This window comes from Candoia aspera, chromosome 4 (assembly GCF_035149785.1).
Source record: "Candoia aspera isolate rCanAsp1 chromosome 4, rCanAsp1.hap2, whole genome shotgun sequence".
Lineage (NCBI taxonomy): Eukaryota > Metazoa > Chordata > Lepidosauria > Squamata > Boidae > Candoia > Candoia aspera.
Genome location: NC_086156.1, coordinates 97,038,712 through 97,060,629, shown reverse-complemented (window position 1 = coordinate 97,060,629; position 21,918 = coordinate 97,038,712). Strand labels below are relative to the sequence as shown.

The following is a 21,918-nucleotide window of genomic DNA, read 5'->3' as shown; positions in this document are numbered from 1 at the left end:
TATAGAGGCATGGTAAATCACTTGGTGAGTGACAGAGGCCCTCAGTTCACTTCCAGGTTCTGGAGGGTGCTTTTCCAGTCATTAGGGGTCCAGATCCACCTATCATCATCGCATCATCTGGCTAGTAACAGGCAAGCTGAGAAAATTAACCAATGGTTACAGCAGTATCTCAGGTGTTACACCACTTATCAGCAAGACAATTGGCCAGCCCTACTCCCCATGGCAGAATTTACATATAATAATTCTGTACAGTCCTCTACCAAGATGTCTCCTTTCCAAGCACTCTACAGGGTTAACCCTCGGGTGTTGCCCAGCTCCTCCCAACAGGGAGCTGTTCCAGCCGCGGCTGATTTTCTTAAAGAGCAACAAGCCGCACAGGAGTTGTTAAAGGAGCAGCTAAACAGGGCAAAGAATGCTTACAAGAGCTGCAGATGCTCACAGACAAGAGGGGCCAGCGATTGCAATAGGAGACAAAGTGTGGCTCTCTACCAAGCTTTTGACCTCTACCAGACCCTCCAAGAAGTTGGACTCTAAGTTTGTGGGCCTTTTCACTGTGGTACAGCAGATAAATCCAGTGGCTTATCGCTTAAAGCTACCAGCATCCATGAAAATCCATCCAGTCTTTCACAGAGCCTTGCTAGCCAAAGACCCTCCCCCAAGTACCTGGCGATCGCAAATACCCCCCCCTCCAGTAATTGTGGAGGGGGAGGAAGAATACGAAGTCGAGGAAATTCTGGACTCTAGGTGGAAGGGAGGGGGCTGAAATGGAATGTGAATCTGGAGGGGAGAGTGATGTCATGAGTACTGATGGCGAGCTGGAAGGGGCCTCTATCCAGGAGGGAAAACGCATGTGTAGTACTGAGGAATTAAGCAGCCATTCAAAGAGACACAGATCAGATCCGCCTTAACTTTTGGGCTTTATCTGTCTGGGTTTTCCCACCCTTCTTCAGTTTGTTAGGATTCTGTTTCATGTAGCAGTAATAAACACTAGAGACCTACTCCTCGTCTCAGCGTGATTTCTGATTGTTAGGACAGTTCCTAAATCTAAGGGCAGACATGGAGATCACAGAAATAGTTATTGAACACCTGTTACTGGGAGACAATGATCAGCTGTTTTGTGTTCTTGCTTATATGCTTCCAGAAGATCCAAGTTCAGAGTCTTACTTTAATCACACATTAAAATCCAGACAACCACTAGATGCAGCAACCTTTCTGCCACCTAGTGGCTGTCCAGGTTTTTGCTGCCCAGATCTGGTTGCCCTATCAAATACTGAGATGACCCACCTGGGCTGATTGCTGTTGCTTAGCTCTATGCTTGATGGTTTCTAGAGATCCCTTGTGTTTTTCTCCCTTAATCTAAAAGCCAAGGAGAGCCAACTGCATTTTTTTCTTTTTACTCTTCTTATAGTCAGTGATGGCCAAGATAGTTGGCTGAACCTGTACTTAAGTGTCAGAACTACTATTGCCAAGTAATTACACTGTTGTTCTTTTCCATGACAAGTGGTTTTGTAAAATATTTTTATGATTTGCTGGTGAGATAACTATCCCATAATTTCCAATTCAGTGAACAGCTTCTTATTCTTTCCAAGCCCAATAGGAAGCTTTTTCTAAGATGCTTCTTTCTCCCACTTGATGAAGGGTAAATGAAAATTCTTGAAATTTGCTGCTCAGAGTTCAACATTTCAAAGACAAGTCTTCCGTGCATCAGACCGAAAGTGGGAGAACAGACAAGGATTTAATCCTGTAATTAGGCCTTGAGATACTTGGGTAACCTTCAAAACTCAGTGCAATGTCATAGTCAGACCCGCTCCTTCAACCCCAAGGGGGAAGATTAGGATTAGGGCAAGTATGAATTCTAACAGGCACTGCAGAAACCCTTAGCAGCTGTGCTCACTACTGACAGGTAGGACACTAGTCACCCAGAAGCCTCCCTAGTTCTTTGAGCACCGCTTGACTTTAAGACCTTCAATCCCCATCCATCCTGCTTCCCTCAGCATAACAGAATCAAAACTAAGGTTAGAAACGGAGACACATTTCTTCATCCACAGATATGTTTTTGTAATCACTATTGCATTAGTGTGTGAAAGAGTGAAGGGTTGAGATGAATGACCAACATGTGAAGATAACTGCTGCTAGCATGCACACTGAATGGAGCACAAAACTGATTTTATCTCAAAGATGTTAAGAGTTAGCCACAACATTCTGGCCACCACTTCCATGGAACTGTTGGAACTTTTACACAAAAACTCTTGCTAGCTGGCCCAGAAACCAAAGAGAAGTCTAACCCTTTCCCATTTTCATTGATGGCACCCATACAGATACTTTAGGTTATTATCACTGCTTTCATCCCATTTCCAGAAATGGAAGTATGCTCTGCTGACAAGTTATCAAAACTGGGAATTGGAGCCAATCAAACCAAACTTCTTTGTGTTAAATTGGATGTGTGTGCGAGATCCTTGGAGTGTGAGAACATTTCTGAAAAAGTCAGTTATCGTTATACCATGCTCTGGTACATAACTTGAGTGTAGTGCTGATCATATTAGGTTTTACTAGATTACAGCATCCTGAATCTTTCCTCTAATCTATCATACCAAAAGTTTAAACCAACAAAATTGTCCTCCCACTCTGCAACCCAAGTCATCTGGGACTTGGAAATCCGAACTCAGTAAAAACAAATAAATCTTCAAGTATCATCTATATCTGCTTTTTAAATCTTGATGCCCAGCAGAGGTCTTGACTATAATTCCTGGCACCTAAGTTGGAGAAATCTTCTGTATTAAACACAGCTTAAAAACTTTGGAAACTTGGTTAATCTAGCAATTCTTCAAGGCAGTCACTTGGTCATAAAAGCTGACTGTACAAACATAATTTTTATTCAGTGGGGCTGCAGACACCTTTTCTTAGAAAAATGAACTCTTACCTTGGCATCAAACTATACTAAAACTGGCATAATAAACTGAACTCTGGGTCTTATACAGATTGTGCAAATAAAATACATTTGCACATATTTGGATGTTCTTTTGCATCAATCACTCAAGTGCACAAGTACCTGGAAGATCATCAAGTATTGTCTGTAGTCCTGGAATCCCATCTTTTGACTACTATGAATATTGCCCAAGTCTCACTGTCCTTTTTGCCCACCTTGATCCTTCTTACTCAGCTTTGTTCTAGCTATAAACGTGCTATTTTTTTCCTTGCAAAAATTAAAACCGGAACTTTTAAGAGGCTGTTTTATGCCCCAAACTAAAATAGTTCCTTGCATATCATCATGGACAGAACTGACTTTTTTAGGCCACAGAAAAGCAAATCTGGCTCAGTATCTTGAGAAAATGTCAACGCCTCACATTTACAGTGAAAAATCTATCAGTCTTTCCCAACCTGATGACCTGTAATTCCCATTATTCCCAAATAAGGTGTTCAACTTTGGAGGGTACCAGGCTGGAGAAGGCTGTCTTATTATTCCAAGAAGACAGACAAGATGGTAATGGTGGGGCGGGAAAAAGGAAGTATCTCTCACTGAGCTGCACTAATTTTTGAGGTGCATATTGTGGAAATAAAGCAGTATGAGGAAATGGCTCTAAAAGATGGTCATATTGTCCTGGTACACGTCTTCCATGGCTAGTATTCACCTGGGCACTTTTTGATGGGCACTAGACAAACCTTGAGAGGTCACTGAATGGGCACTGTACATTTGCAGTGGTCAGAAAGTGAAAAGGTTATTTTTAGGCAATCATCCTTAGGTATTTGAGTATTTCTAGCACATTGACTATGTTCATACAACATGCTTAACCTGGCTCTTGAATTAACCCATTATCTGGGTTTACACAATGCACTGGACCTTAACCCTAATCAAATGAGTTGGATCCACACAACAAAAGCCACCCCAAAAAAGTAACAAATCTTAGTGTGCTGAGCAATGCTATGGCTTAAGCGTTGTCCTGATAAATGTATTGTGCCAACATGGCCACTGTAATTAATTAGAAGAGAGAGGTACCAGGTCAATGTCAATAAAAAGCAGAAGGGTGAATTGCATTAAGTGTCATCTACTGATCCCTTCCGGCAAAGGACTCCCTAAACTCTTTTACCACCACTTCCCATGCCCCAATGTGAATAGCATTAAAAACTTAGCAGTGTTCTTCCCTTGAAGTACCCAAGGATGCACTTTTGATATATTATTTGCTGAATGTAAGGAAAGAGTATTTCCTCTTGTTGTTGCTCATGAAGAAAGAGGCTGAGGCGTGCAGGTGGACTGATAGGATTACTGGCAATGAAAAGGACCAGATGGAAAGCCTCCACCAACCCCCTTGTCTACTTATGGCCAACCCTAATAATAGCATAATGTAATCTGCAGGCCAACCAACTGAAATCATCCCCAGCTCTATTATGCATATTCCCATGTCAGTACAAGCCTAGGTTGACAATTTTCCCTTTTATCAAAGTTGTAAGTTCCAAGAAATAAACAAAGCAAAACACGCCACAGCAGCTTCCCCAAGAGGGGATCTCCATCATTTTAAAGATTTCAACCCTCTGCCAATACAGACTGGTCATTTTCTCTAAAAAATACATTGCTTTTGCTTCACGACAAAGATATGGTCTCAGGGCAGGGAATACAGGTTGTGTTATGTAACAATAAATCTGTCTAGATGACTAGAAGATCTATTACCTTTTCTATTAAAAGAGAGAATGAGGGGTGGGGGGGAAGGGAGACAGAGAAAGAGAGAAAGACATCCAACTGGTGCCACCACAATATTAGTGGTTTAGTATTGTCCAAGAAGTCAACTCTAGCAAGGCTCAACACCTTTTTAGAGCAATCAGTCTGACTATGCTGTGGATCTCTAGGTGGAACACAAATTGGTAATGTGGAACTGCCACCTTGTCTATCCCGCTGTACGTAGATAGGGTTCGTTCTAATTAAGCCATATCCAACAGGTAAACCTCTGCAGATGTTGAACTGAAAGTTCATCGGTTATCTGGCTCATTATGACACTAAGCTAGACAGTGGGTCTGGTTCCACACTTTGGCCCTTATTGAGCTCTCAATGCTGGGAAACACAGTTTTCTTTCCTTCTGGGAAGATCTTGGCTAAGTAGTGTGGGTTCTCCGATGTCGAACCAGGTGCGAATTCTGCCCAAACTTCTTCCCGCACTCAGGACACTTGTACGGTCTCTCTCCTGTGTGGGTGATCTGGTGTCGAATGAGATCAGAACTCCAACGGAATTTCTTCCCACATTGGCTGCACCCGTACGGACGATCTCTTGCATGGGATACTCTATGCCTGGTCAACTCCGAGCTCTGATAAAAACTTCGGCTGCACTGAGCACATCGGAAAGGTCTCTCTGAGGCATGGGTCCTCTGATGACGAGTCAGCTGGGAAGTATGACCAAAACGTTTGCCACACTGGGGGCACTGATGAGGCTTCTCCCCAGTATGGATCCTCTGGTGGGTGAGCAGATGTGAGTTACGGCTAAATGTTTTCCCACATTCTGAACACTGGTGAAGAGACTTTGCTGCTGGGTGAGAGCCTCCAAGAGCATTGGGGCGTACAGCTGGATTCTCCCCCGTCTCACATCTCATTTCACATTGTTGACTCACCCGTTCAACACAATTCTCACCCGACACTTTGTCCTGGGAATTCCCAGGCAGCATTCCCACTTCCACAGCGCCTCCAGGCAAAAGGTTCTCCTCTCGGTTCCCATTGGCCAGTAGAGAGCCTGTCAAAGAAAGAAAGAGAAAGGCCTTTCACAACAGGTAGGTGGGTAGGGCAGGCTGACAACATGCAGCTGTCAACGCCAAGACAAACATGTATGCTCCCCATTATACATTTACTAGAAACAGTCTATTTTCTGTGCGTTCTGTTTGCAAATCGACAGCTTGTATTTTATTGTTTTAGTGATGAAAAAGCTGTGCAGCTTTTCATCACTAAAAATCTCTGGACTTCTATAACCCCAACAAAAATGTTGTTCTGCTATTAGCACGTGTATTTGTAAGTGTTGATATTCTAGAGGTAACGGACTCGTCCCTGGGGGAGCTGGGGGTGTTGACGACCGACAGGAAGCTCTGGCGTGGGCTGGCCCATGAAGTCACGAAGAGTCAGAAGCGACTAAACGAATAAACAACAACAATTTGTAAGCGTAGGCATGACCCCAATGGAGGAGAGCCCTGTATCTGTTATTTGTCCAGGGTGGTGGAGATGGTGGTGGTGGGAGGGGGAAACGGCAAGCAAGGAGGATAGCCAAGCTCCTCTTCTAGCTGCCACCCTCAAGCACAATGGTCATTTACTTTTCTTTTTTTTTAGTTCACACAGTGCGCATGGTGCTGCATCAGGTTTAGGTCTTAGTACAAACATAGCTGTCCTTCCACCATTTGGGTAAGGCTGCTCAAGGCTTTGGTAGGCAGTTTCTTAGGGGAAAAAAAAGTACTTATTTTCTCCAAAAATAATGGTGATGGGAATTTAGTTGTCAAGAAACTGAGCAATCTGTAGTTATGTCTCCTTGTCAGCATATTTGATCATGTGCCATCAAATTGGGACTGACTCTTAACGAATGCATAAACAGACCTTCTCTGGGATGATCTATCCATCCTGACTCTTCAGATTTCCCAGTGGTGAACCCCTTGGTGCTTTAACTGAATCCATCCATCTTGCTGCTGGTCATCATCTTCTGTTCGTTTCTCGCATCTTTCCCAGCATTATGGACTTCTCAAGGGGGGGTCTTCATATAATGTATCCAGATATGATCATTTGAGCCTGGTCAGTTGTGCTTCAAGTGAGAATTCTGGATTGATTTGTTCTATAATCAATTGGTTTGTTTTCTTGGCCATCAATATATCCTCAAGAATCATCTCCAACATCAAAGTTCAAAAATGTCAATACTCTCTCTTTCCTGCTACTTAAAAAAACAACTTTTGCTTCCACAGGGTCACAGGGTAAACCACTGCCTGCACGATTCTGATCTTTGTAGGTACAGTTATGTCATAGCTTCTGAATATCCTTTCCAAGGCCTTCATTGCTATTCTGTGGTAGTTTGTAAAATATTACTTGACTCCTGGTTCCTTTACTGTTGATAATCAATCCTAAAAGGCAGAAGCTATCCACCACTTCAGTGTCTTCATTGTCAATTCTAAGGCTGGTTGCTGCTGTACCTGTTGTCATTATTTGGTCTTCTTTATATTTAACTGAGTCCCATTTTTACACTGTGCTTCTTGACTTTCATTCCTATAGCTTGAACAATAATTTGCATTTTCAGCTGTCCAAGTAGTGTCATCAGCATAGGATAGGTTATTGATGTTTCTTCCTCAAATTTTAAAGCCATGCTCAACTTCTTCCAATCCAAACTCCCTCATGTTACAGACCCCATCAGTAAGGAGTTCCGTTTGGTGGGGTCCAGGTAGCGGGCCTTCTCTGCAGTAGCTTCCGCCCTCTGGAACATTCTTCCCCCGGAGGTGAGGCAAGCCCCCTCGCTCCTGGACTTGCAAAAAATGCTGAAGCCCTGGCTCTGCCACTGTGCTTGGGGCGGGGCAGGGAGTAGTTATTCCTGGGGATGGCTGGCACCTTAGAGTGCCCCACACATACACATGATCTTTTATTGCCATCTGGATTTTTATTTTATATTTATATGTTGTATTTGTATTTGTATTTTATATATTATTATGACAATTGTTTTTAACTTGTTTTAATCTTGTTAGTTCTATTGTAAACTGCCCAGAGTCCCACTTCTGGGGAGAGATGGGCGGTGGCAAAATTTGAAAATATATATATGTATGTATGTATTCAGCATATAGTTTGAATAAATAAGGAAAGAGTATACAGCCTTGTCTTACTCCTTCCCAACTTCCACCAAGTCCCATCCAGACTGTACCTTCCTGTGCTGTGTAGAGGTTTCGCAAGGGGACAATGAGATGTTCTGGGATGGCTATTTTTCTAAGGACATTCCAGTTTGACATAGTTGACACAATCAATGGCATTTCTATATTCAGTGAACCATGTATTGATTTCTTGTTGGTGTTCTTTGGCTTTCTCAATTATCCAGCATGCATCAGCAATAATGTTTGTTGTTCCTCAGACTTAGAATCATAGAATTGTAGAGTTGGAAGGGATGTAAAAGGTCATTATGTCCAACCCCCTGCACACTGCAGGATTCACTGCGCCATTTCCGAGAAATGGCTATCCAGCCTGTTTGAAAACCTCCAGTGAAGGGGAAAAAAACCCACTCCACACAATAACCTATTCCACTGACTGATAGCTCTTACTATCAAGTTCTTCCTTATGTCTAATATGTATCTAATCCTTGAAGTTTCATCCCTTTAGTTCTAGTCCTAACCTCTGGAGCAAGTGAGGATAAGCCTGAATCCTCTACAGTGTGACAGCCCTTTAGATATTTGAAGACAGCTATCATGTCCCCTCTCATCTTCCTCATCTGCAAGCTAAACATACCTAGGTCTTTTAACTGTTCCTTATAGGATTTGGTTTCCAGTCCTTTCACCTTCTTGGAAGAAGCCCTTCTCTGAATTTGCTCCAGTTTATCAATTTACCAATTTCTTTTTTAAACTGGGGTGTGCAGAGCTGAATGCAATACTCCAAGTGAGGCCTGACCAAGGCAGAGTAGAGCGGGATAATTATTTCCCACAATCTGGACTCTATGTTCTTCTTGATGCTCTTCAAGATGTTGTTGGCCTTCTTTGTAGCTGCATCACACTGTTGGGACATGCTGAGCTTGTGATCCACTAGTGCACCCAAGTCCTTCTCACATGTGCTGCTCTTGAGCCAGATTTTCCCCATCCTATATATGTTTCTTTAGTTTTTCTTACCTAGATGCATGACTTTACATTTCTCCCTGTTAATTCCATTCTATTTCTTTTTGCCCACTGTTCTAGCTTGTCTAAATCTTTCTGATTTTTTTTCCTCTCTTCCCACATATTGGCCACCCAACCTAGCTTTGTATTGTCTGCATCTTTGGTAAGCATGCCTGGACTCTCTCATCCATATCATTTATAAAAAATATGAAACACACCAGGCCCAGGACAGAGCCCTCTGGCACCCCACTCAAAATGTCTGTCCAGGTACATTTGATGCCATTTATAACTACCCTTTGAGTACGATCCTTGAGCCAACTATGGATCCACATAATGGTTGAGTTGTCAAACCCACATTTGACCATTTTGTAGATAAGGATGTTATGAGAGACTTTGTCAAAACCCTTGCTGAAGTCAAGATATACCATATCCACAGCAGTTTCCTGATCAACCAGGCTAGTAATTCTGTCATAAAAGCAGATGTTAGTCTGACATGACTCGTTCAGCATAAATCCACATTGGCTCCTGTTAATTAATGAATTCCTATCTAAGTGCTCGCAAACACGCTGTTTGATAATCTGCTCAAGAACCTTGCCTCATACCAATGTCAAGCTCACAGGCCTGTAGTTTCCTGGGTCCTGCTTCTTCCCCTTTTTGAAAATAAGAACAGCATTAGTCCTCTTCCAGCCTTCTGGGACCTTGCCTGTTCTCCAGGACTTTGCAAAAATTACAGAGAGTAGTTCTGCAATTACCACTGCTAGTTTCTTCAATACCCTAGCTATAATTCATCATTTAGATTAGCTAGGAAGTCCCTCACTTGCTCTTTGCTTATCGTGAGCTTCAGTTCACTTCCCCCACCAGTGGCACAGTGAGGGCCAACCGAGGGTTCGTTCACCTTCTGAGAGAAAACAGATGCAAAACAGGAGTTGAGTTCTGCCTTCTCCTCCTCCTCCTTAACCATTTCACCATTCCCACTCTGCAGAAGACCTACTATCTCCTTGACTTTCCTTTTGCTTCTGACATACAGTACCTGAAAAACCTTCATTTGTTGTTTTGACATAACTTGCTAGCGTGGCCTTGTACTGGGCTTTAGCTTTTCTCATGCTAGATCTGCAGTTTTTGCAAACTACTTTGGATGCTTCTTTGGATATATTCCCCTGTTTCCATTTCTTGTACGTTTCCTTTCTTCTTTAAGCAATTTATTAAGTTCTATGTGGACCCAGTTTGGTCACTTTAGATGTTTCTCATTTTTCCTTCTTGTAGGATTTGTTTGGGTTTGTGCCTCCAATATTGTGTATCACAGAAGGTCCCAGTCTTCTTGGACATTTTTCTCCTTTAGGATATCAAGCCATTGAATCCTACTATCCTTCTAAGTCCATCAAAGTTTGCTCTTCTGAAGTTTAATATTAAGGTGTGACTGTTGGCAGTTTCTTGTCATCACACTATCTGAAATTCCAGGATAGCATGGTCACTGCCTCCCAGGGTCCCAGTTACCTTTACTTCCTCAACCTTTCTCTCTCTTTGGTGGTTGCTTCTGACATTCATCCTTAACAACTTCTTTAATTCTATAGTATCTCTGGTTTCCTATCAATGAGGTTTAGGACTTCAAAGCGATTCCTAATGTCGTCTTTGAAAATAGTAGGCTTAGGTTTAAGATCTTACTCTGAAAACTGACTGCCTTTGTTCTTCCCCTTTAGCTTGAACTGGATCTGTTCTACAGTCACATCTTTGCTGTTCTAACTGAGCTCTTCCACCTCCTTATATCAATAATATAGTCAATTTAATTTCCATATGTTCCATCTGTCTGTATATATAGGCATTGTTTTAGTTGTCTGTCAGCATAATAGCTGATCAAAAATAAGCTGGCATAGAATAAAGACCTACTTTATGCCAGAACATCCATACAGAGTACAAACAGAAGTAAACAATTTTTAAAATCATTTCCACATATTGGTTTCAGTCCTTGGCTGACGGTTTACCTTATACTGAAGATTCTTTGTTGCAATAATTATTGGCCATATAAGAGCAATGACTGTTGGGTTTGGTAAAGGAAGAAGCAGAGTGTGAATATACAAGAAGAGGAACCATGAGCAGCTAACTGTAGGCAAGAAACAGTTATAGTTCGGTAGAATAATAAGGAGGGCTGAATCACTCATGCTTGATTTTGCTCAGTTCTTAATTTCTCAGATTTTAAACTTGTTCTATTCCATGTCTGCTGTAATTCATAAGTTTTGTTTCAAAAGAGCAGTTTTAAGTGTAATAACTGCATTCCAGTTTGTACATAGATACAGGAACTGGAAACCAGATAAAGTCACATTACATTGTTAATGAACATTTCTCCACTGTCCCCAGCTGGGATGAGAAAAGGCCTGAGGCAGTTAATTGGAGGAGCAACAGTTGAGCCAAATTAGAAGTTCTGGAAATGAGAATTATGGGATTTTAATATATGATGTCTGGAAGGGGCCAGGTCAGGCTGCATTAATGGAATGCCATTAATCTTTCATCCTACAATCACTTTAGTTAGTCTAAATAGTATATACCAGTGTTTCTCTACCTCAGCAACTTCAGGATTCCCCAGTATTGCTGGCTGGGGAACTCTGGGAACTGAAGTCCACACATCTTTAAGTTGCGGTGGTTGAGAAACACTGGTATATACTGTTCTGAATTCTATCCTAATTCTCTGCCCTCTGCAGAGTCAGTCCATTGTGCTTTTGGTGAAAAGTATCATTGACATACCTCCTCCATTTATTTGGTGCAGAAGCCCAATTTATCTGAAGGGCATCAGACAGAGGAAGACTGACTTCAACTGTAAGATGCGTTTTTCCCACTGATTTCAAACGCGATACACACAAATAAGATCAAATGAGACAGGATTTAGCCTGCCTCTATATTACAAAATCATTTAAATTTTGTAGTGCTGTCCTAAGAGCCAGTCTGGTATAGCAGTTAAAGGCACTGGGCTAGAAACTGGAGACTGCGAGTTCTAGACCTGCCTTAGGCCTGAAGCCATCTGAATGACTTTGGGCCCGGCCCTGTCTCTCAGCCTAGGAAGAAGGCAATGGCAAACTACTTCCAAAAAACCTTGACAGGAAAACCACAGGGACTTGTCCAGGCATTTGCCAGAAGTCAAGATTGACTCAAAGTCACAAAAAGAAAAAAAAAAGTGCTGTTACCGGAAGAAATTGTATTTAAGGAGGTTTATTTTCCTTTTCCATCCTCAGCTCTTTTTCTTTTCAAACGTTCAGGTAGAGTGTATCTTATTTAGGCTGATCATGTGTAAGCTGCTCCAATGAGTGGAGTAAAAGTGCTCAGATAAATAGAAGTTGGATTATATTCCCTCTTCCATCTTCACCAAATTGCAATTCCTTAAAAACGTGGAAGGAATTTCTGGGGACTGGAGGAACTCAAATATTTTATCTTACTTTCAATTAAATAACTTGGTTTGCACAGAGCTACCAAATCTGGGCTGCAAATGTCTGGATGCCCACTGAATGGAAGCAAAGCATTAGAATACTTCTGAAGTGAATATTCATCTTCTCTGATAGCCAATCATTCCACAGATTATTAAAAAAAAACTTGTCTGAATTTTTTAGCTCAGCCATAAGTAAGACCAAAGGTCCTCTAGATATTGCTGAACTACAACTCCCTGTTCTGGCTGCACTGGCTGGGGATGATGGGAGTTGGAAGATTCCTCATCTGTTATATACAGGCGGTTTACAACACTTGCCTAAAGAAGTTATCTTTGATCGTTTGACTTCATGTGGCAAATGATTCCCTGTGGCAGGAAAATATTCCTAGAACATCCTGCTGCCCCATGAAAATAATGATCAGCAACTTCTCTCTTCCTTCTTACCTGTTTCCTGAAGGCCTCGTGGTTCCTGTTTCGGGATGCAGGGCATCTTGAGAGCAGGGCCTGGGGCAGGCTGGTTTAGTGTTACATTGGATGAGGATATGCACTCAGGATGGGGCAGCAGTGAGGCTGAAGGATCCCATGGTGCTCCAGGTAAAATCATCTCCTGTGGGCTTACCTGCTCAACCTTGACCCGCACTGTAACCTAGCAACAAGGACAACAGTGGGTCACTAGGAACTCAGGGGAATCTGCCAACCCCACTCTTTTGTTTAAGCCTTGAAGCTAAAAGAAGATCACTAATCAGCCACTCACACTTCCATGGTTGTTGCTGTTTTGCAATTCCCATTCCAAAAGTCTATCTGACAGCAAAGATCCATCTCATCCAGCACCCTGCTTATTGTAGTGGCCAAAAGGATCAGACAACCTGGGGTCTTCTGATGATTTTGGATTTCAGCTCTCTTCAGCCCTAGCCAACGTGGCTAATAACAAGGGATTGTGAGAGCTGCAGTCCAAGGCATCTGGAGATGCTGCTTTTGGCATGTTCCCACCAGAAGCCCCCTGCATACTTGCATAACAAAGAGGCCCTCAACAACTGGTGGATAGCCATTTCGAACCTGTATAAATCAGGAAGAAACTGTGGCAGCTGAATGCAGGTTCGTTTGCTAATAATGGGCCTGTCATGTGACCAAATCTTTTTTTCCCCTCTTCGTTTTTAAAAGAGGAAGTTTTAAAGCCTAGTTTAAAAAAAATCCATAAACAAACAAGTGCATTAAACAAAAACAATTATGTTTAAATCCTGTGCCAACTCAAAGAACTTTTACCCATGTCTTCTTCCCCCGTGCTTGACTGAACTTTTTCCTGCCAAGTTTGCATCTTTTAGATTGCAAGTTGCATTGGGGGCAAGGCCTTGGCTATTTTTATACCCATGAAACACAGATACAAGTCATTATAACACTGATACAAGCCTCATTTGCCTTGGGGGGGGGGGAAATGAGAAAACATCTTGGAGTGACTAAGGATGTCAGAGGTTTCCCTCACAACGTCAGTCTCTCCTCAGCACTAGAATCTCGATTAAAAACTCCCTTACCTGTTGCTCCCACATCCCTGCCTCTCGCCGTCCCATCTGGTATCCTTCCACCAAGGCCACTGCTTGGGCGCACGTCTCAGGGCCTCGTTCCCACACCCAGCTCTGGATCTCCTGGGGCAAGATGGTCAGGAACTGCTCCAGGATCAGCAGTTCCAGGATCTGTTCCTTTGTGCGGCTCTCGGGCTTCAGCCAGCGACGGCAAAGTTCCCGGAGCCTCCGGCAAGCCTCCCGGGGGCCTTCGGAGTCCTGGTAACGGAACTGCCGGAAACGCTGCCGCTGCATTTCCACACTGGCGCCTGCTTCCCCTCGCAGGCCAGAGGATTTGGACTTTCTGTGCTCACTCCTGCCGCCTCTGGCATCCAGGCCATTATGGGGTGGCTGGGCTTTTCCAAGAGCTGGCATAAGGCGGCTCATCCACTCTCCTCTCGGCCACTGGCAGGATTCGGCTGCACGCTCAAAGGATGACAGGTAGGCCTCAATGTCATCCACGGGTGCAAGCTCAGGTAGTTGGAGGTTGCTCCAGCCAGGGGCTGGGGGCGGGACAGGCACAGGGGCTGGCATGACTTCAGCAGGTGTCCTCAGGGTTTGCACCATCTCCTGGCACTGAACCTCCCATAGCTGTGGAATTGGGTCACTCCTCACCTGGGGAGGAGTTGCCCACCTCAGCAGATCACTAATGGTGCCTGCCTGAACAACAAGGGGAGTCTTCCCCGGAGCATCCCATTCCCAACCAGCTTCGGGGCATGGGGGTCCAGGCTCCTCCATTTTCACCCTCGGTGCCATGGTTTCTTCTAATGGATACAAAAAGTGGAGGCCCAATGCTGGAGGAGGCACTTCCTGTGTGGCAGCCATCTTTTACTCCTGCAAGGAAGGACTCTCTTGTTCTCCAAACTTCCTGTAGACCACGGCAGAACCACCCAGCCAGTGGAGACTGGGCCAACTGAAAGAGAGCTTCAATGCAATGTGTAGTCCCAGGGAGCCAGGTGCGTATAAGACACCCAACAGGAAAGGATGGATGATCCTTAAAGGTGTCCTATTGCCACTGAAGTGATGATAAAGTAAAAGAGCACCTCCCTGATACAGAAAGGAAAAACACCATTAAGAATTATGCTCAGAAGAATCAGATCCATCCCCAAATACTGCCTTTACTTAACCATTATTTGCCCTACTACTGATACTGGTTTCACACCTAGGCAGTGGCAGTTTGGTATTAATACACTATCTGAGGATCAACCAATCATGTGAGGTTATTTTCCCTGGCAACCTTAGTCAAAGGCATGGATGGTGATACAAAATGGGCCAGTTTTCTGCAAAATGGTAACCTCCAGATGTCCCAGTTTACAATTCAAGCGGGCCGTGCTGGATGGGATTATGGGAGTTATGGTCTATAAGGCATCAAGTTGGGAACACTGAATTAGAATATATCTGCTGTGTAGAAGTTAAAGTAAAGAAGGCCCATTTTGTGTTCAGTCAAAAGTCTATCATTTCTGGAATTTTGCTTACAACAATGTCCAACTAGGTATCAGGAAATCAGCAGGAAATGAAGCGATACCTTTCCCCTCCTGTTTTCAAGAGCACATAAAACTCAGTGATTTACTGGTTTGGAAGACTGAGTTTCAATACAGAAATCACAACTAGTAGCCTTTGAGAATACATGGCAGGATAGAGAGCTATTGTTCAAGATTGCAGCCCTCCAATCTATTCCTACCCTTTTTGGGATAATTTGGTTCCCTGGATTATTGCTCAAAAGTCTGTTTTGCGGTCCTTCTATCTCTCCACCCACCCACCCCCGCCTTTGTGGATTTTTCTGTGAAAAGAAGAAAATACGGGAAGAAGAAATGGGTGACTATAATTAGAACTAAAAGATGATGCCCCATAAAATTCTGTGAATGAGACAGGGCTGTTTTGTAATAAAAGCCTTGTCAAGAAGCAGTCTTAACTAGCATTTTGTGTTCCTCCAAGTCATCCTACTACCCTCATCTGTTCCTTCTACATATTTTATGGAGTCTTCCTGCTACCATTTTTCAGTCGATGGTGCTCTTTTTCCTACATAAGTATCAGTACGTACGGCCTGAGCATCAGAAACAAATGGAATGAAATTAATTTCCTCCTTCAGGATTATGTCTAATCTCTGCTTAATATCATCTAATTTATGAGACAGGCTACAACTGTTTACGTTTCTCCAGCTTTAAAGGTAGAGGCTCCCAGCTTAGTTGTGCACCAGGCATCCCTCCTGCCACATCCTGCAGTGAATTCCACAGATAAAGAATATAGTTATTTACTCTGATCATCACGGGAACTAAAATTCAATATCCATGATTTTGGAATAAGTCCTACTGAATTCAATGGACAGATATGTACAGAACAGTGTTTTTCAAATTTGGCAACTTTAAGAATTCTGGGAGTTGAAGTCCACACATCTTAAAGTTGCCAAGTTATAGCATGTACTGTACTATCTATCTGAATGGCACATACAGCCCACCTTCGCTTAAGCTCTCAAAGAGACAGACGTTACATTATGTCATGCCCCCGTACAGAAAGTTTTACATGACTTTTACCACTAACCTCTTGTGGAGGGGATTTATTTTTATATACTATATAATCTGTGTGGTGTTTTCAGTTACACCAACCACCACAAGGTCCTATGTATAGAGCAGTGTAGTGGTGAAGGTGCTGGACCAGGAGAAGCTCACTGAATGGTTTAGGGCTTTTAGCCTTCTCTAACTCATAGGGACGCGGTGGCGCTGCGGGTTAAACCGCTGAGCTGTCGATCGGAAGGTCGGCGGTTCGAAACCGCGCGGCGGGGTGAGCTCCCGTTGTTAATCCCAGCTCCTGCACACCAAGCAGTTCGAAAACATGCAAGTGTGAGTAGATTAATTGGTACCGCTTCGGCGGGAAGGTAACGGCGTTCCGTGAGTCATGCTGGCCACATGACCCGGAAGTGTCCTATGGACAACGCCGGCTCCAAGGCTTAGAAACGGAGATGAGCACCGCCCCCTAGAGTCGGACTCGACTGGACTTTACGTCAAGGGAAACCTTTACCTTTACCTAACTCATAGGGCTGACGTGGGAAAAATAGGATGGAGTGCTATAGATGCCACCTTAAGTTCATCAGTGAAAAATCAATAGTATATCTGATAATTCCTAATAAGGATGAAGCTGGCCAGGGACTGCCTGCTTATGGTCAATGTAATTGTAGAATGTGCTATGACTGATCATGTATGAAATCATTAGGCACCCCGCAAAATCCATCTATTCCCTCTTTCTCTCATCATATAAGAACATATGAATTGCCTTACTGGATCATGTTAGAGGCCAGTTTAGTTCAGCATTTTATTCTAACAAAGACCAGCAGAACTCAGTGACATAACTTCTTCCTTGTGCAAAAAGACAATCCTGAGCATCTTCCTTTAAAACATTAAGTAGATGATCTGAAAGATGTCTCTGAGAGTTTGAAAAGTCACTAGGATCCAATGAGGCTGGACCTTACATAATGTGACTGATGTAAAGCAACTTTCCAACATTCATTTCTTTACAGACGGGCTGCAATCCCTGAAAGCACACCAGGGTTCTAGATTCAATCCCTAGCAGGTCATATAATAGGTGGCATGTGGGGAAGTCCTTCCTGAGGTAGCAAAGAGCTTTCCCTACTTTTATTCAATCAGGATTACAGACTTGAGAATCTGATTTGACTTTTTAGTGGACACTCTTCCTCCCTTCCCAAGAGCCAAAGGTGCTCAAAAACAGACAAATAAATTTTGATTATTTCCAAAGATCTTGGAGAGGGGGCAACCAAAATGAAACATAACTCACAATCTTGCATGGGGATGAAGCATCATTTTCTCACTGCTGTTAAACATATTGGACTCTGAAATTCTTCATCATCTGCAGAATGCGAAAGATCTACCAATAAATCTAGCTCTCTCTCGTGCTCACCCCTGGAGCAAACCAGACTGGAACAGATAAACAAATGATTTGATCTGGTAAGGACCAGCTTCCTATATTTATTTATTCATTTATTTTATTTGCAAGATTGTAGCATCATGACCTGTCTTAAGGCCCTACAGAGTTACAATCACAATTCACAATTCTGGACTAGATGGACAGTCACATGGCACACTAAGGTACACTGGCTGTATTTGCATAGCACAGCTTTTGAGGATTCATACAATGCACTGAACCATCAACTTACAAAGTAGATTGGGTTCACACAACACACTATGCTACCAAACCCCAAGGTTAAAACTTGCCAAGCTTGGTATAATGTACAAATGCATCCACTATGTCTATAACTGACCAATAAGTATATCATGTGAATACAGCCGTCGCAGTTAGGCTACTCAATTGTTCGATTGGGTGAAATGATGGTTAAGGTAAAGCATCTTAACCAGAATCTAAAATCATGCCCTTTTCAGTTGATGTGCCTCAGACACAGCCTGATATGTCATCCGAATCTGTAGGTCTCCAGTAACTACCATTGTTTCCACCTGCCATAGAAACAGGCTAATGGAATGACTGCAAAGCAGAGTTGCTCTGACAGCAGCATCTTTACTTCTCCAAGCTCCTTTTCAATCTCTGTGAACATGCAGGGAATTAATTGGGCTCAGGAGGGAGGTGGGCGAAGATCCAGCCATCCCCCACCCTGTGCCTCCAATTCCAAACCCATTAGGCATTTTTATTCCTTTTTTTTAACTTAAGGAAAATGCATAGATGGCTTATATATTTAGTCTGAGATGGTGTGCTGCAGAGGTAGTTAATTTGATTACCTTTGCATCGATCAGGATGTTAGTTCCCCAACCATGCTTCGTGGTGACTTAAACTCAGCAGATCACACAGCCATAGCCTTATCTGGTATAAGGGAGACTCCAGAAAGGAGACTTTATTTCATACCTTGCTTGTAAGCATTTAGATCAAGCAAAATATGAAAAACTCTGCTACTTTTCCTCAGCACCTAATAATATACCGATTCAAGCCAGGTTTTCCCAACCTGATGCTCCTGAGGTGTTCCTAGAATCCCAAGCCAGCACAGCCATTGCTGAAAGGATTTATCTAAGTATACAGCTTTCATTGTTCCACCCAGTGCCTGTGATTTATATCAATTGGCCGCACATAAAGAAATTGGCAAGTTCTTTAGTTAATCTCACATCAAATGCCAAACGTTTTCTCTGGGTACCTCAAATTGTACATAGATTTTTCCCATCTTTAGGCCCAGTCCCCATAAATACAGCACAGGATTCTTAAATCTTCCCTTCATCTGGTGGTAATAATTATGAACTTTAAAGTACTTGATTGGATGTGTTCTAAATCATCTGCCAATCTATTTCATTAGATGTACCTCAAGTGTTTATGGGAACCAGAGGAGGAAATACTGATGTTGAACTAAACTCAGAGAGCCAGTGTGGGCACACAGACCCCTGTTGCTCAACTTCTCTCTTCTGATTCAAACACATATAATTTTATCCTAAATTCAAGGGTGGGTGGTCTACCTGGAACTGCAGCTCCTTTGTCCGTGGCTAGGGCTGCTGAAGTTAAACAAATCTACAGGAACACCCTTGACCTAAGATAAAATTTGTAGGATAGCCTCCTCTATCCTGATGCTCTTCTGGATGTGCTTAGACTACAACTCCCATTCTGACTGGGGATCCCGGGAAATGCAGTCACCAGATTAGGAATGGCTGGACTCTGAGGATGTGGCGATGGAGCTCTTTTATTACAGAGATAGCCCTTCTGTGTAAGAACTGAGCACACCGGGCCATCACATAATTTTACATTAGTATTTTTCAAACACGTAAAGGCGACAGAGTTGAGTTACCTCCTCCAACACTTCCTGCCCCCAAGAAATCCAGAATCCCGCCGCCGGATGCGACTTAAAAAAAAAAGTGACCGAGGTGCCTTACCAAGTAGATCCCACTTTGTCTCACCCAAGGCGGATCCTGGGCTATCATTTGCCCCCACCCATCTTTCCCATTCCCCCTTCCCGTGCAGCTGCCTGGCAAACAGAAGGCTCATTCAGAAGATGAGTTTGAGCCTCTTCCCTTTTCCCTCCTCCGGAGAAACCAGGGGTCCAGACGGCTAGGTTTCTCCAGGACGAGGCGCGGTTCCAAGAAAGCCCCTCTTCCTTTCGGCGAGCACCCACCCGCAGCCCTCTCCATGGCGCATGAGGCGCCCGTTCATCTCTTCCCCCGAGCACCCAAGTATTCCGCTCCTGGCGCGAATCCAGGCTCCTTCCTCTCCGCCTCCTTTCTAACGGACCCGGCAGGACTAGCCCTGTTTCCCGGGGGGATCGCGGGATCCCCGCCGCCGCCCTCCTTCTTCCCCGAGGAACTGCAGAAGTTCTGGTCCCAAGCTCCAAGTCCCGTCCCTCGCGGAACCGCCTGGACCCGGGCTCCCCCCGCCAGCCCTAACGGACCCGCGCCAGCCCAGAGAACCGCCGGGTCCCGCCGCGAAGCTCCGAGCCCCAACGGATCCCCGCAGGCTCCAGCCGCCTCCACGGTCCGTCCGCTGCCCGCAAAAGCCCGGGAGTCCCAGCTCCAACTCTTCCTCCGCTCCCCCTTTGTTTCCTCCGCCTCCTGCTTGCCCGCCCTCCCTCGCCCGCCCTGGCGCGCCCCGGGCCCGGCTGCGCTACCTGGGCCGGGGCGCCTCCAGCGCGGCTCTCTTTTAGGGCTCTTGTGGCGGCGGCGGCGGCGGCGGCGGCGGCGGCGGCTCCGCCTTGAGTTCCGCGGCGCCCATCATGCCCTGGCTGGCTCGGCCCGGCCCAGCCCGTCGCCTCGCCTCGCCTCCTCCCCTCGCCTGCTGCGCCGCGCAAGCCCTTCTCGCCTTGCCCTGCCCTGGAGGTGGCCACCAGGTTGGTTCCCGGGCTGCGCCGGAGAGGCTGGGGTTAGTCCCCCCTCCACAGGGCAGGCAGTGGCTGCGATCCCTGTCAGTCAGCGCCGAAAGGAAGGGGAAGCCGGCTTGGGACAGCCCCTCGCCCAAAGGGGGAGGGGGAGGCTGGGCAGGGTTGCCTTGCCACGATTGCTCCATGGAGGAGTCGCCGAGGCGGGCCCCTCGCTGGACGATTCCCCCCGCCCCCTGGGATGCGCCGGGGCCCAATGGCGCGCATCTGGGCCGCTGCTCCTCCCTTGCCCTCCCGGGCCCCTTTTCTCTTTCTCAGAATGGCAGGAAAGTATCAAATTAGCAGCATGCTGGGGTTGGGCTGTTTTTTTGTTTTGTTTTTGAGTGCATGGCCTCTGAGTATGTGCAGAGTGCTTTCCTCCGGGGAAGGGAAAGAGCATCTCTAGGGAAGGCTCAGAGGTAGAAAGATGGAAGGCTGGTGTCTGGTTATCACCCAATAGAAAGCAGTGATGAAAGCGAAATTGAAATATGGTGGCTTCAACCTGGAGAAGGACAGGCCAAGCTCTTTGCCCAAGATGAGTTTCAGGGAACCACTGACAATCAGAAACTGCAGAACTGGGTTAGAAGGACCAGTGTTTGTTTACAGACTTGGGTCCTTTCAGGTGGGATTTTGATCTGACACTTGCTCTGCCTTATTAATTAAATTTTACAGGGAATCCAGGTGATGTTGTGGTCCTTAGTTACCCTCCTGTATTTGCCATTTACTACTCTTCTGGGTTTTTTTTAAAGTTTAATGGTAAAAACCTCATTACGGAGGAAGAGACAGACTACGCCTTTTGGTCAGAAATGCTAGGAATGGTCCATCCCTAAACTCTTGCCCTATAAGGGCAGCATGAGGCAACATCTTATTTTTAAAAGGAGCACGATAGCATGGTGCCTATCTTCACATGTTGCTGAGATAGTTTGGAACACCAGACTTTGCATGAACTCAGGTATAGGAGTACCAAGAAAAGACTGCAAGTTGAGAAATGTATCTACCTACCCTCCAGTCAATTTGCATAATTCAAAGAGGCTGGCATAAATTTAAAAACCTCCAAAAGAAACACATCAAAGAAGTTTCAAAATAGTAAGAAAATGTCCCCAAAGGCAATCTCAACTGCAAAAAAAAAAAAAAACTTTTAAAAAATAGCATTGACAGGTAGCAGACTCAACAACTCTTGAATTGTTTCTTAACCAGAGACCTCAAGGAATCCTTGCACATGCCTGGTGAACTTTATTGAAACAGTTTTCAGTAGACAGGATCACTGCAGAAAAAGCCCTAGAAGGCTGCCCAAACTTCCAAATGGTGAAGCATGCTGAG

General features: G+C 44.5%; 1 protein-coding gene across 4 annotated transcripts; it reads right to left on the bottom strand.

The window, feature by feature from the left end:
* Window positions 1-2,851: 2,851 nt before the first annotated feature.
* Window positions 2,852-20,579, bottom strand: LOC134495556 (zinc finger protein 24-like). Of its 4 annotated transcripts, XM_063301068.1 has the most exons (5): window positions 20,353-20,579; window positions 19,540-19,593; window positions 13,728-14,801; window positions 12,643-12,844; window positions 2,852-5,710 (listed from the first exon to the last, which is right to left on the bottom strand). In XM_063301068.1, the coding sequence occupies exons 3-5, from the start codon at window positions 14,577-14,579 to the stop codon at window positions 5,082-5,084; spliced, it is 1,683 nt and encodes a 560-aa protein (XP_063157138.1). In that variant the 5' UTR covers window positions 14,580-14,801; window positions 19,540-19,593; window positions 20,353-20,579; the 3' UTR covers window positions 2,852-5,081. The 4 variants fall into 4 exon arrangements, with proteins under 4 accessions (XP_063157138.1, XP_063157141.1, XP_063157139.1 ...); XM_063301071.1 differs by lacking the exon at window positions 19,540-19,593; XM_063301069.1 differs by lacking the exon at window positions 20,353-20,579 and having other exon boundaries at window positions 19,540-20,224.
* Window positions 20,580-21,918: the final 1,339 nt, after the last annotated feature.